The sequence below is a fragment of the Natator depressus genome, chromosome 23, assembly GCF_965152275.1.
Source record: "Natator depressus isolate rNatDep1 chromosome 23, rNatDep2.hap1, whole genome shotgun sequence".
Taxonomy (NCBI): domain Eukaryota; kingdom Metazoa; phylum Chordata; order Testudines; family Cheloniidae; genus Natator; species Natator depressus.
In genome coordinates this window covers 2,311,283-2,324,587 of record NC_134256.1, presented here as the reverse complement: position 1 = coordinate 2,324,587, position 13,305 = coordinate 2,311,283, and the positions used below count along the sequence as shown (strand labels likewise).

Sequence of the window (13,305 nt, the reverse complement as noted above, 5' to 3'; positions counted from 1 at the left end):
GGTTAGCTATTAGGAAAAACTTTTAACTATAAGGATAGTTAAACATTGGAACAGGTTATCAAGGGAGGTTGTTAAATCCCTGTCCTTGAAAGTTTTTAAGAACAGGTTAGATAAATACCTGCCAGGGATGGTCTAGGTATACTTAATCCTGCTTCAGCACAGGCAGATGGACTAGGTAGGTGACCTCTTGAGGTCTCTTCCAGCCCTACATTTCTATAATTTTATGTAATCAAAGAAATGAGAGAAAATATGTTGCTGCAGATCAAACAAATAATCCAGCGCTCTTCATATGGCTTCCCTCACAGCTGGGCATTGAGGCACTGACCAAAAAAAAAAAAGGCTTTGATAGTTTAACTTACACTGTCAAAGAGAGATTGTAAAGACTGGGACTGTTTAAAGAGAGATTGTAAAGACTGGGACTGTCTACCTTGGAAAGGAGATGAATAAGAGGGGACATGATAAAAGTCTATAAAATAATAGATGGCATACAGAAGGTAGATCAGGAACTTCTGTTCTCTCTGTCTCACAACACAAGAACAAAGGGAAAGTCAATTAAATTAAATAGTGGGAAATTCAAAACTGGTAAAAAGAAATACCTTTTCAAACATGAAATTAAACTGTGGAACTCGCTGCCACAGGAAGCTGTTGAGACCAAGAATTTAACAAGATTCAAAATGGAACTGGATATTTATATGGATAAAAGGAATGTCCAGAGTTATAAAAAAATGACAAATATTTTGGAGGGGATATTAAACCTTGTTCTTCAGGTCTTAAACCAATCTCTGACTCTTAGAGACTAGGATGAGACCTATGTGGGAAGCAAATTATCCCACATCTTCTGACTGCAGGATTCTTCCATCTTCCTCTAACGCATCTGGTGCCAGCCACTGGAAGAGACAGCATACTGGACTATCTACCTTGGGTTTCATCCAGTCTGGTGATTCTTAATTTTCAGAATGGGAATTACATAACCTTTTTATTAAAATACATTTAAAACACTTTTAAAGTAACAAAATAATGTACAGCTAATTAATATACCAAAAATTTAAATCTTATGAACCAGTGCCAGACAGGCTTAAGTGTAATGATAACAAATATATTGTTAATCACTGTAGGGGATAAAACTGAGCGCAATTTTAGGTTAATTTGAAAATGGCATGGCAGAGGCTCCCAGCTACTAAAACTTGTATTCTCTATGCCCTTGAACTCTAAAAATGCAAGACTTGGCTTACAGATGTTCTTGAAAATACGAAAACGGTAATGCTCTTTATATTTCAGTTTTACACTTGAGCAGCGTAGCTCAAACTCTGTGACACAGAAGGTCATATTGACAACTTTCCAAGCATCTGAGTTTGGCATCTAATGTGCACAGAAATGTACACGGGGGTAAAAACTAAAATCTCTCTTCTCCCAATCATAATATCTACACTTGTCTCATCCTAGTCTCTAAGAGTCTGCAGAGCACTTAAGCTCATGTGTAAATTCATCCCTGTCCAGGAAAGCACATAAATACAATCCCATTGACTTCAACAGAGCTTAAGTACAACCTTAAAGTTAAACACGTTCACGTGTTTTCTTTCAATAGGTATGCGTTCCTGAATCAGAAAGGAACAGAAATGACTTGTTAGTTGAACTGCAGTGAAAACTCAAAATAATATTCACTAAGCTACTAAAGTGCAATAGCAAATTTGGGGGGCTGATCCTGCATCCACCGAAGTCAATGGAAGGTGAACACTATTTCCAATGGAAACAGTGATAAATCTTTCTTGATGGCCTGTTAGATATGGATGCACCACCAGGGGTGTTTAATAATTCTAAGATACAGAAATTCAGACAGTAACAATAGGATTTGGTAGGCTGCATCTAAGTTTAGAGACACCGGGTCAAATTTTACTCTTAGTTACAAGTGGTGTAAGCCTGGACAAAATGGAATTACTTCAAATTCACACAAGTTGTAACTAAGAACAGAACTTGGCCAGTTATTATCTATGACTAAATAGCTCTTACCAGAATATTGCCTTGTGCTTCATGCAGACAATGCAGGGCTAGTTCTAGATTGGTCCCTCCCCCTGGCATCGCACTGGAGCAGGCCACATTTAGTAGTCCTGTTACTGCAACCACAATCAGAAAGCAGAGTCAAGTTCCATGATGGAGGTAAGAAAAGTGCATGAGAACATTACTTTAAGGAAAAAAGAACAACTGCGATACTCAAATGGGCCGCTAGTAAAACACAGAAAGAATGGCGAAATGTCTCATCTCTGTTTTAAACATGGCTGTCTCACTGATAAACCAGTGTGCTTAAGCAAAACATCTCCTCTTTCAAAGTCACTGTAGATGAATGGAGACTAATGGAGATGTTCATGACTATTTGTGATGAGGAGATGCCACTGGGAGCACAACGGCTGTCTAATTTGTTTACTGCTTCAGCTCTCCCAAAACTAAGCAAATCACTTCCCTGTAATGCAACTGTGTTGAGAAGGAGGTCAAGAAAATTAACATTTTCCACAGCACAATGCAGTTAATAAGGGAGAGAATTAAAAAAGAACACAAGGTTGCAATGACAGCAAAACAATTTCTAATCATAAAATCTTGGGATAGTCTTAGGATAAAATTTTTAAGACACCTCTGTCCTGTGTTTCCTGGTTGGTTGCAATGTCTCCCCAGGGTTTCCACACTAACGATGCTGCATGTTCATCATTTTCTAAAAATGCTCTATCCTGGAGGTTTGGTATCTCTGCCTGAAACCGGTTTCCAATGTTAATGTGTCTAAAATAAAAAGTGGGGGATGGGAGACAATGAATTGGGAACAAATACAACTCAATAAGTAAGCAGATACACACAAACACACACAGAGCAACACAGCATTTCAGAGGATACAGATGAACAAGATGCAGTGTGATAAATATGTCATTTATGCTGTGCACAAATGCATCTGCAAACCATAGCTAGTGCACCTTATCTGTCCCCAAGTAAACAGCAAGAGACAATGGGTATGTCTACAATGCCAGCAGGAGTGAGCTTCCCAGCCCAGGTCGACAGACTTGGGCTAGCAGCTTTTGTGCTAGCAGTCTAAAAATTGATGTGTAGACTGCTTGAGCTAGAGGGGGTTGGCTTCGGAGTCCCCTGTTCCAGCCCATTCCACAACTTCAAAGTGTTGTCTACACGCTTATTTTTTGAGCGCTAGCGTGAGCCCTGCTAGCCTGTCGCTGTTGACCTGGACCAGGAAGCTTGCTTCTGCGGGCTGTCTATACCCAATAAAAGCCTGACGTACTGCTGCATTATTCCAGTTTCATGTCAATGTAACATCGTCTAAAGCAATGGCGTTACACCGGTGTAAAATTGGAGTAACACAGCAGTGCATCAGGCCCTGAGCAACTACAAAATTAAAAGTAGGTCACTAACCCTGACTTTCAGCTGTTCAGTGGCTTATATGAAACGTAATTGATCACAACTGGGCAGGTACCCACATCACAAAAACTATTATCAGAACAGGTGTCCTTGTTGGAAAACTCAGCATTGAGGCCAAGGAGTGAATGAGCCAAGGAGACTGAACACCTTATACCTACTGGGAGTACCTCTGCAGGCAAAGGTAAGTTGAAGCATATTGGCAGGACAGAGAAGGAAAGTCTGAACTGAGGTGCCAGCACTATCAATTGTCTGGGAAAGCCATAACTTCAGTTCTCCTGCTGCCCGTCTTGAAATTATGAGCGGGTATTTTATATATAAGAACAATACAGTTCAGAGCTGTAGATCATTCCCAGTGAGAGACATAGCGATGGGCTTAATATCTTCCCCTTGGCTGGATCAAAGAAGGCTTAGAACAGATGTGTAGTCTCAACTGATGGCCCCATAATGAGCATTCGGTGTAACATGTATGGTTCAAGTATTCTGTGTGCCTAAACTACGTGTAAAACTCTTAGGACATCAAGATCTTTTTCACCAGTATTACTTTTATCCTCCTTAATTCTCAGTCAGCTCTGCTGACTTGTGGTTTTCACAGTTTCCCCTTATGCACTGCTCTAGGGTTTGCCTTTACAGTTCTTGCTCTTGTAAATGGCATGAAACTCTTCAATGGGTTGTCTTATTGCAGGATAATCCTGTTATAGATTATCTTGTTACTACGTATATTTAACCCACATGGTGCAATCTTGTTAACAATGCCCCCTTCCAGATATGTTACCAGATCTTAGCTTTTCATTAGATGCCAAGCTACACAACACTGCTATATTCACTGCAAACAGAATTAGTCGTCTTTGATAAATCTTACTTCATTATTCCACAACTACTGTAGCACTGTCACTCTGTTTGTCCACGTTATGCATTCAATGACAATCAGAGAAGACTCTATCCTTCCTTAGCTAATCAGAGCCCAAACAAAAGGAATGTAATACGTATATAGTCCCTGTTCACCTTTTTTATTTAACAAGAACCACAATATCACTCACACTATTAAACTCACTCCATACTAAAATATTTAAAATTGCTAGCCAAGTATTTAAGTATCATCATCTGTCATCGCTGTTGACAAAAATACAGTCCACAGAATTATAGCTGTTAAGGATGGACATTTATATGGGTAACAAGAATACTCAGAGTTATAATAGTAAGGATTTTTTAAAAAGACAAGCGTTTCAGAAGCGCTGTAAGCTCTCCTGCTTCAGGACATAAGCCAATCTCTAACTAATGGAGGATCTGGAAAAATCTTTCCCTGGTGTCAGGTTATGCCATAACTACTTTCTGCATAGTTCTTACACCTTCCTCTGAAGTAGCTGGTATTGGTCATTGTCAAAGACAGACTAATAGACTAGGTGGACCACTGATCTGATCCAGTGTGACAATTCCTATGTTCCTAGATCTTAAAGATGGAAAAGACCTAATAGGTAACTTGTTCTACTTCCCCTACTATATACAGGTTTGAAATCTGACTGATTGCCTCTAGTACGTTAGATTCCTTGTAAATCTAGCACTGCAAAAATGTTTAGATTCCACTACACAATCATCATTTTACAATCTGAATTAAAACCATGTATTAATCCACACAATCCAATCTCTCCCTCGTGAGGTAGGTATTAGTACCATTTTATATATATCACGTGACAGGGAAGGCCAGATGGCTATAGGAGAGTAAATTTTTTTTTTTACCTAGAATGGGTTTAATGAGTTTTATTTTAGACAACCTACATGACAGGCAGATATATTAGCCCCAGGCTAAGTAGGTCCCTTTCCCTGGGTAAGGTAACAGGGAAGGTTCCAGAACAATCAGGAACCTTCTGGAGACAATTAAGACAGGCTGATTAGAACACCTGCAGCCAATCAAGAAGCTGCTAGAAGCAATTAAGGAAGGCTAATCAGGGCACCTAGGTTTTAAAAAGGAGCTCAATTCAGTGTATGGTGTGCGTGTGAGGAGCTGGGAGCAAGAGGCATAGGAACTGAGAATGAGAACGCAGACTGTTGGAGGACTGAGGTGTACAAGCATTATCAGACACCAAGAGGAAGGTCCTATGGTGAGGATAAAGGTGTTGGGAGGAGGCCATGGGGAAGTAGCCCAGGGAGTTGTAGCTGTCGCACAGCTGTTCCAGGAGGCACTCTAGACAGCTGCATTCCACAGGGCCCTGGGCTGGAACCCGGAGTAGAGGGCGGGCCTGGGTTCCCCCCAAATCCTCCCAACTCCTGGTCAGACACAGGAGACGTCGACCTGGACTGTGGGTTCAGAAGAACAGCCAAGCTGAGGGCTGCCATGAAGCTCCAAGGCAAGCAAATTCGCCAATAAGTGCAAGACCCACCAAGGTAGAGCAGGAACTTTGTCACAATCAGAAAACAAAGGGAGATAGATTAAGTGGGTTGTCCAAAGCCTCAGAGGGAATCATTGTCAGAAATATTATCAGAATTCAGAAGTCCCTGGTTGGCTCCTAGTCCTGTGCTCAGACCACACCTCTCCACCTGCCTCACATTCATTCACATGAATATACTACAAAGAACTGAGGCTTGCATCCCTTGATTAATCTTAGCAAATTAACCTCTTTGCTCTTAGACAATCATGGAGTTATCACAGGAATTAATGTGTCCCTACACAAATAATAAACCAGGCTCTCCCTCCTAAATTTCTGATCTGTAAAGTGAGAGGCAGAGGGTGAAATTAACAACGGATAACAAGAAAGGTGGCTAGGACAGATGACAGAGCAGGATGTCTAAACAGCCTAAGAAAAAATGAAAAGGCAGAGCAATCTTTATTTATTATGCTAGCCTCATGCATAACCCAGTTAATGTTTAATGGGGATAGCACTGGATATTTTGTAGCAACTTCATTTTGGCCAGCGTCTGACATTATCTGGCCAAAAATGCTATTAATCCAGCCAATGATGCAAGACAGTGAGAGAGCCAGCCAAATGACGGATTTGTGGGTGGGTGAAGGAGGAGGGAAGTGGATAATGTTATCTTAAAAGGCCTTTAAAACATTGTAGTTGCAATAGCCAAGATTCTCAGTCTCCTAAAATTGTATTTTCCCCCACTATTAACATTTTCTAGTTCCTTTATTAATGGGGAGTGTAGAAAAAAAGGGATGCATTAGATAGAATGACTTGACCAAACATCACGAGTAACACAGTCAAACTTTGTTTAAATTGATGCAGTAACACTCCGTATTTATACAGTTCCTTTGCTCCAAACATCGAGTGCTTTACAACCATTTAATTAAGGGTTACAACACAAATGTGAAAAAGCTATGTGTGTTACTATTCCTATTCAGGGATCAATAAACTGAGGCACAGAAAGAGGAAGTGAAATTTAAGCAAGGGTAAGAACAGCATGGTATAATAGTTAAAGCACAAGAGCATACTTCCGAATGAGAATATTCTCTTTATTAGAATACTAATACTAACATAACTCATATGGCTGTTTTGAAGCTTTATTCATTCATGTTTGTAAAGCACTTTTCGATCCTTAGACGGAATGGTCTAGTGAAGTGCAAAGTAGGGACCAATTCAGCACGGTTCTTAAGAATGTGCGTAACACTAAGCACATGAGTAGTTCCATTGAAGTCAATGGTCTGCTCATGTGCTTAAAGTTAAGCATGTGGTGAATTGGTGCCTGAACTTGACAGCAAATTAGTGTCTGAGTCAAGAACTGAACCCAGCAAACTACTCCTAGACCCTTCTTTAACCCCTGAACAGCACTCCATGCATTTAAAGCACTGCTTTCCATTCCATTCCATGTATTCATGAATTCCATTCTCTCTCACCCCTGGGATTGTGCTGCCCACTGACATTTCAGAGTCAAAAGAACAACTTTGTGTCTATGGAATTACAGAAAACCCACAGCCCCATATGCAAATATTTTGCCTATGACTAGCTTGTACGGTGGGATCTGTCTTGCATTCAAACTTTCTCACTCCTTCCCTCAGACCAATGGTCCAGCTAGTCCAGTTATCCCATCTTCTGCAGTAGCCACTGAAGGATACTGTAGAGGGAAGGAAATAGCTCTATTCTCATAATGATGTGTCCAGTCACTTGTTTAAAGCTACAATACTGACTAATGGAAAAGCATGACATTTTTTATTATTATTATTATGCCCCAACTTACGGCTTTATGCTGATTTTGGTGTTATCTTTCACAAGACAGAATCCAAAGTCTCCATCCATTCTGCCTAAAAAAATATAAATACATTGAAGATAAATGTACTCACAAGACCCTTCCCCTTGGTCTTACTTGCCATGCTCATCTAAAATCTCTCGGCAACTACTTTTGCAGATATTTAATTCTCGGAACTCCCACTGACTTCAGTGGTACTACTCACATGACTATGTCTTTCAAGAAGAGGCCCTCAATATGGAACATCCTCACACAATTTTTCAGTTTTGTTTTTTTTGACCACTCATCACAAGCTGTCATCCCACAGGCATAACAGGTCTTTATTTTGGAATCATAAACAAAATCTAAATACCATACAATATTAAATATAATACATCTCTACCCCGATATAACGCAACCCGATATAACAAGGGTTTGCATACAACACAGTAAAGCAGCGCTCTGGGGGTGGGGCTGCTTTAATAATGGAAACGCCCGAGGCCAAAGCAAGTTCGATATAACATGGTTTCACCTATAGCGGTAAGATTTTTTGGCTCCCGAGGACAGCGTTATATCCCAGTAGAGGTGTATCTGGAGCCAAATTCTGGCAGGTGTATTCCTCCTTTCAGAAATCAGCAGCCAGTACAAGAAGCACAAACCGTAAGATGTCTGCTCCTATTCTCCCTGGCTGTCTGTGACAGGAGTTGCAAACTCTTGGGCAGCGCTACGTTGGGTGTTGGACTAGATGACCTCCTGAGATCCCGTCCAACCCTGACATTCTATGGTTCTATGTACACCCCTAACTCAGCAATGGCCCCTAAATATAACTCAACCACAGATTATACATGCTTTTAGCAGGAATAATCAGACCTTGGAGGAGGGAGAGCTGTGCACGGGGCTGCAGTGTTGGAAAACACAGGTGTACACTGATGCATATTTTACACTGTTTTGGAGTAAAGCTGTGTATAACACTGTTCTAGGATTGGTAGAATTTGACCCCAGGAATGGGAACATATATAATGACTGAATTTTGATGCCTCTATACTAATATTTGTACATTTTGGTGTAACTGTCAAATGCTTTTAACGCTTAGACCAACACAACAGAAAAGTAGTGCAAGAAAATTAGTTGAGCAGTTTTCATTCTTAACTTACATTGTTGGACATATAGGTCCAGATTTTCCATTGATCTTTACATTGTCTCATTGACACCAGTGCAAAAGTGTGGGCCTTTCTAATGTAGTACCAATTAAGCCCATTTTGCATTGTAGTAAATATCTGCACAAAGGTCAGGGCAACAGACAATCTGGGCCCATACAACTAATGATAGCAAACTGGATTTCTTTCTATTATTATTATTAGCTGAATGTGAACACTGTGGTTTTTGTTACCTAGAATGGAACTGTACAACTTGTTGGGACCAGCATTAGTAGAGGAAGAACAAAGAGTGTTGAAATAAAGCCCTGATCCCTCCCGTATTGGGCTGAGCATAGGAGGCGGGGTATATGGAGAGTTTTGGAATAAGTCTCTCAGGAGGTGGTCAACCATGTAGACAGGTGATCGAAGATTACTCTCATGGCATCCTCCCATCATGGCTGGCTGCATCTCAGCACATAAGGGAGGTGGAGGTGGGATAAAGAGCGATTTGGGACGAGTCTGTCTCTTCATCTTTTTTGGGGGCAAACTTTTCCTGAGGTCCTTCTCATCCTGGCTTTCCTTTTCATTAACCTGAGGAGACATTTCATTTGGAATTTTAATTGACCACAGGAACAAGTGTAACAAGTGTGAGTCTCTGGCATTTAAGGTGTGTGGCATATGACCAACATGAAGCACTTAAAATCATTTAACAGAGGAGGAAACTTGAAATTACATGGGACTCATGTCGTTTGCATGTTTGGGTTTTTCTAGCATCTCACTTTGGTGATTCATCATTTTTGGGACTAATAATTAATAGCAAACATCAAGATTTATGAGCAGAGTTAAAGAAAGGACCCTCTTCTGCAGCCCTTACTCATGCAAGTAGTCCCGTTTAAGTCAACGGAAGTATTCACATGAGCAAGGAATGAAAACGAGAGCTCTATGTAAGTTTCCTTGTAATCATGTAGAGTTGAGTTATTGCGAATCCTTCCTAAAGAGTTCAGATATACTCTAATTTGCTTTAAACCAAATGATTATCCTACACAATAATCAAATTCACCAACTAGTGCTGATAGCAAAGTAAGTCTGTGAAATTCCTTCCTAATAATTTTTCTAGGAAAGCCTATTTGCTAACTTCTTAGCTAAAATATTCACTTGCTACTGGTGACAAAGAATTACCAGAGAAGGCAATTACTAGCAAGAAACATAGAACAAATTACTTTTTTCAAATCTAACAAATTAAATAAACTCAGTTCAATGTTGCCTCAACTCTGTAATTCTAAATATTTATTTTTTCCACAAAACCAAAAGCCAAATACAAGGCTTGCATCATAATTCAGACATTTCTCACAATCTTCAAAAGTTATGCAACTCAAAGTGGTTTACTGGATTAACATATTTATATATTTCCAATTGATTAATCTCACAGGTCCATATGAACCCCTCACATTGCAGTGAAATTCACTGCTGTATAGAAAGCCGCCACTGAAATGCCACTTAAGTTCTATTTTAAGGGTTTAAGTAGAACCTAAGTGGTGCATAGGCTTTTTGCTAACCCTCTGAGCAGGGAGGGATTTCACATACTGGTGAACAATTGCTCACAGAAGTTGTCCCATTAAAGTCAATGTATACCATGTAGAAGAACACAAATCACAACCCACTTTGTTCCTGGTCTGTTGGTTCATAGCTGTCACAGGTACAGAGACTGGGATCACAAGAGGTGCCACTGTTACATCTTCTAAAGGTTTTTTAATTTCTGATGGAGTGTTTCCATCTCCTATTGGCTTGAGTGACAATTTCTGAGGGTTTAGGTTTTCTGCATTGTACACCTTAACACAAAAAATTCTAATAAATAATAATAATAACAGGCATATCTCATAGCATCTTTTCATCTGAGGATCTCAAAGTGCTTTGCAAACAATTAATTCTCACAATATCCTTCTGCATTAGAGCACTATTATTATCACTATTTTATATATGGAAAAAATGAAGACCCAATGATTTAAATGACTTTCTCCAAAGTAACATAACAAGTTAGTGACAGAGCCAGGAACAGAATCCATAAGTCACAGTCCCTTATTCTAACCATTATGCCACACTCCACGCCAAACTTGGCTCTCAAACCCTAAGACTGTGCTGCCACAGTAGCATAGGCACTGACTTCTGCTCCCGCTGGTGGGTGCTTGACCCCCCTCTACACCCGGCCCCGCCCCCGCCCCCACTCCAACCCTTCCATGAGGCCCTGCCCCATCCCAACCCTGCCCCAACTCCACCCCCTCCCTGCCCCTATTCTAACTCCTTCCCCAAATCCCCAACCCAGCCCCACCTCTTCCCTGCCTCCTCTCCTAAGTGCGCCACGTTCCTGCTCCTTCCCCTCCCTCCCAGCACGCCGCCAAACAGCTGTAGGCGGAGGAGCATGGACACGGCACACTCGGGTGGGGAAGGTGGGGATGCGGGAGCAGCTTGGCTGCCAGTGGGTGCAGAGCACCCATTCATTTTTCCCCGTGGGTGCTCCAGCCCAGGAGTATCCACGGAGTCGACCCCTATGCACAGTAGACGCACTTAAAAAATTCTATCTTATAAAAAGAAAGTGACCATTTTCAATGATATTCCCTGTCTATATAGTAGAAAATGTTGTGGGAAATAGCACTCTTTTGAAACATTACAATTGTTTAAGAATGCCTGCTGAACAATAACCACTTGAAGGTGTCTGATAGTTCCAGAATTCTAGATTCTATCCTATTATTCTTAATTTTCAATACAAAGGTTAAGTTGCTTCAAGGTATTTTTATCCCCATAGGCCAGGAACAGGTTTTAAAGAATCCTTGTGGCTTTAATTCAAACTCCCATTAACTAACAAGCACTGAGGGATTCAATTTCCCTTTACCTGCTGTTCCATTTTCCCTGGTGGTGAATGCCATTGTTCACTTTGGAAACACATATGGCTGTTTAAACCTTTCTCAGTATAGAACAGCTGACCGCAGGTCTTGCAAACGAAACCACTTGCATACTTGTTCCCATCTGCAGGAACACCACTGGTGTTATTACTAAGCGTGAAAAGCAAGGTAAAAGGATGGAAAATTAACATTATGAAGCTGAACTACTCTTTGCAATTTAGTCTCTATCAACATTAGGTGCATGCTTGCATTCCCGTCTTTAGTTCTCATTTCATGTCTAGCTAGAAAAGAAGTCTCTACAGTTCATTTATCAGCAAACTATGTTAACCAGAGAAAAATCCCCACTGGGACATAAATCATCCATGTTAGAAAGACAGTTTTAAACAGAAGATGTAATGAAATGCCCTCTTGGGTATTTACATGCAATTGTACCTCTGTTACCAACTATGTAGAAATGCCTTTTCCAAAAAGAGACACACAAAGTGAGTGAGGTAGTATCTTTTACTGGACCAACTTCTGTTGGTGACAGACAAGCTTTCGAGCTTACACAGAGCTCCACACCACTTCCTCTAAAAAGGATGGCCTGCATTCAAATCCCGCAGAGCATTTTCTTAAGCCATCCATTAAACATACCATATGGAATTTCTGTAATTGAGATGTTGCCATCGGAAAACATGTGTTACATGTGGGTTGTTTTTCCTTTTATTTTTTTTTCCCCTAATGAATTTTGTGCTGATGAATGGCGGCAGATTGACAGCTCTGGAGACTCAAGTCCTCTATCCACAACACAAACAAAGCAAAGGCAGTTCAAGCTTTCCAATACCCACCCACCTACCACCCTAATGTGGAGGGACCACCTTAAGGGTGAGAATGAGAGATGAGTTCAGACTCTATGGTCCATTCAGTCCTTGGCTCCTCTCCTGGGGCTAGAAATGGAAGATGGGGAGAGAGAGAAGGAGACTACCTTGATGTGTGGGTGATTTTTTTTTATGTGGACACTTGCTCACTATGAACTGTGACTTTCAGTCATTACGGACCAGGAATGGATTCTTCAGATTCTTAATAAATGTCAATCAATTTCTTAACGATGGAAAATTATTGGCCTATCTATCATGGTTAGTGGCATTGTAGGAAAGGCAGCTGTTTGTGCAGTTTAAATGAAGAATCATATTAATCTGTGCCATGCCTACAGAAGAATTAAATCAGTGGGCCATATTCTACTCTCAAGCTACACCCATGCAACTTCATTGAATTCAACTGAATTTCACTAGATTGAACTGTAAGGCTATGACTCAGGAACCTCCTTGTGCCAACTGGCAGAGAACCCCCAGGCTGCGTAGGGATGCATAGGAATCCCCTGGGTCTGATGGTATATGATACCAAAGAGTGATATGTGAAGTCTCTATCAACAACCACTGATTATTAGTCACTCTGTAATGTATGTTTGAGTAATATTTAGGAAGTTACGTATCTATACTGGAAATTATGTTCTTAAAGCCTTGAAGTTAAAAGCAGGTCACCAGGAGGTAACCAGCCTTGGATAGATTCTGTTTGGCCAGGGGATGCTTATCTCTCTTTGATTGGCCAAATGTGTATTGTGCACCGAGTGTCTCACAAGGTAAGCCTATGTGCATATGGAGCCAGATGCTAATTAAAAGATTGCAAGGTCAACAAGAGGGGGAGGCCACAGGGAAGAACAATAAGCA

General features: G+C 40.7%; 1 protein-coding gene across 1 annotated transcript in view; it reads right to left on the bottom strand.

Annotated features, from left to right (window-relative positions):
* ZNF541 (zinc finger protein 541) overlaps positions 1–13,305 on the bottom strand; it is a 42,006-nt gene that overhangs the window by 17,742 nt on the left and 10,959 nt on the right. The window contains exons 5-10 of the mRNA XM_074937246.1: positions 11,590–11,749; positions 10,364–10,531; positions 8,957–9,293; positions 7,579–7,642; positions 2,624–2,766; positions 2,008–2,111 (exon numbers count right to left, since the gene is read on the bottom strand). Of these exons, the coding sequence (XP_074793347.1) occupies positions 2,008–2,111; positions 2,624–2,766; positions 7,579–7,642; positions 8,957–9,293; positions 10,364–10,531; positions 11,590–11,749 (976 nt within the window). The remainder of the gene's footprint in view (positions 1–2,007; positions 2,112–2,623; positions 2,767–7,578; positions 7,643–8,956; positions 9,294–10,363; positions 10,532–11,589; positions 11,750–13,305) is intronic.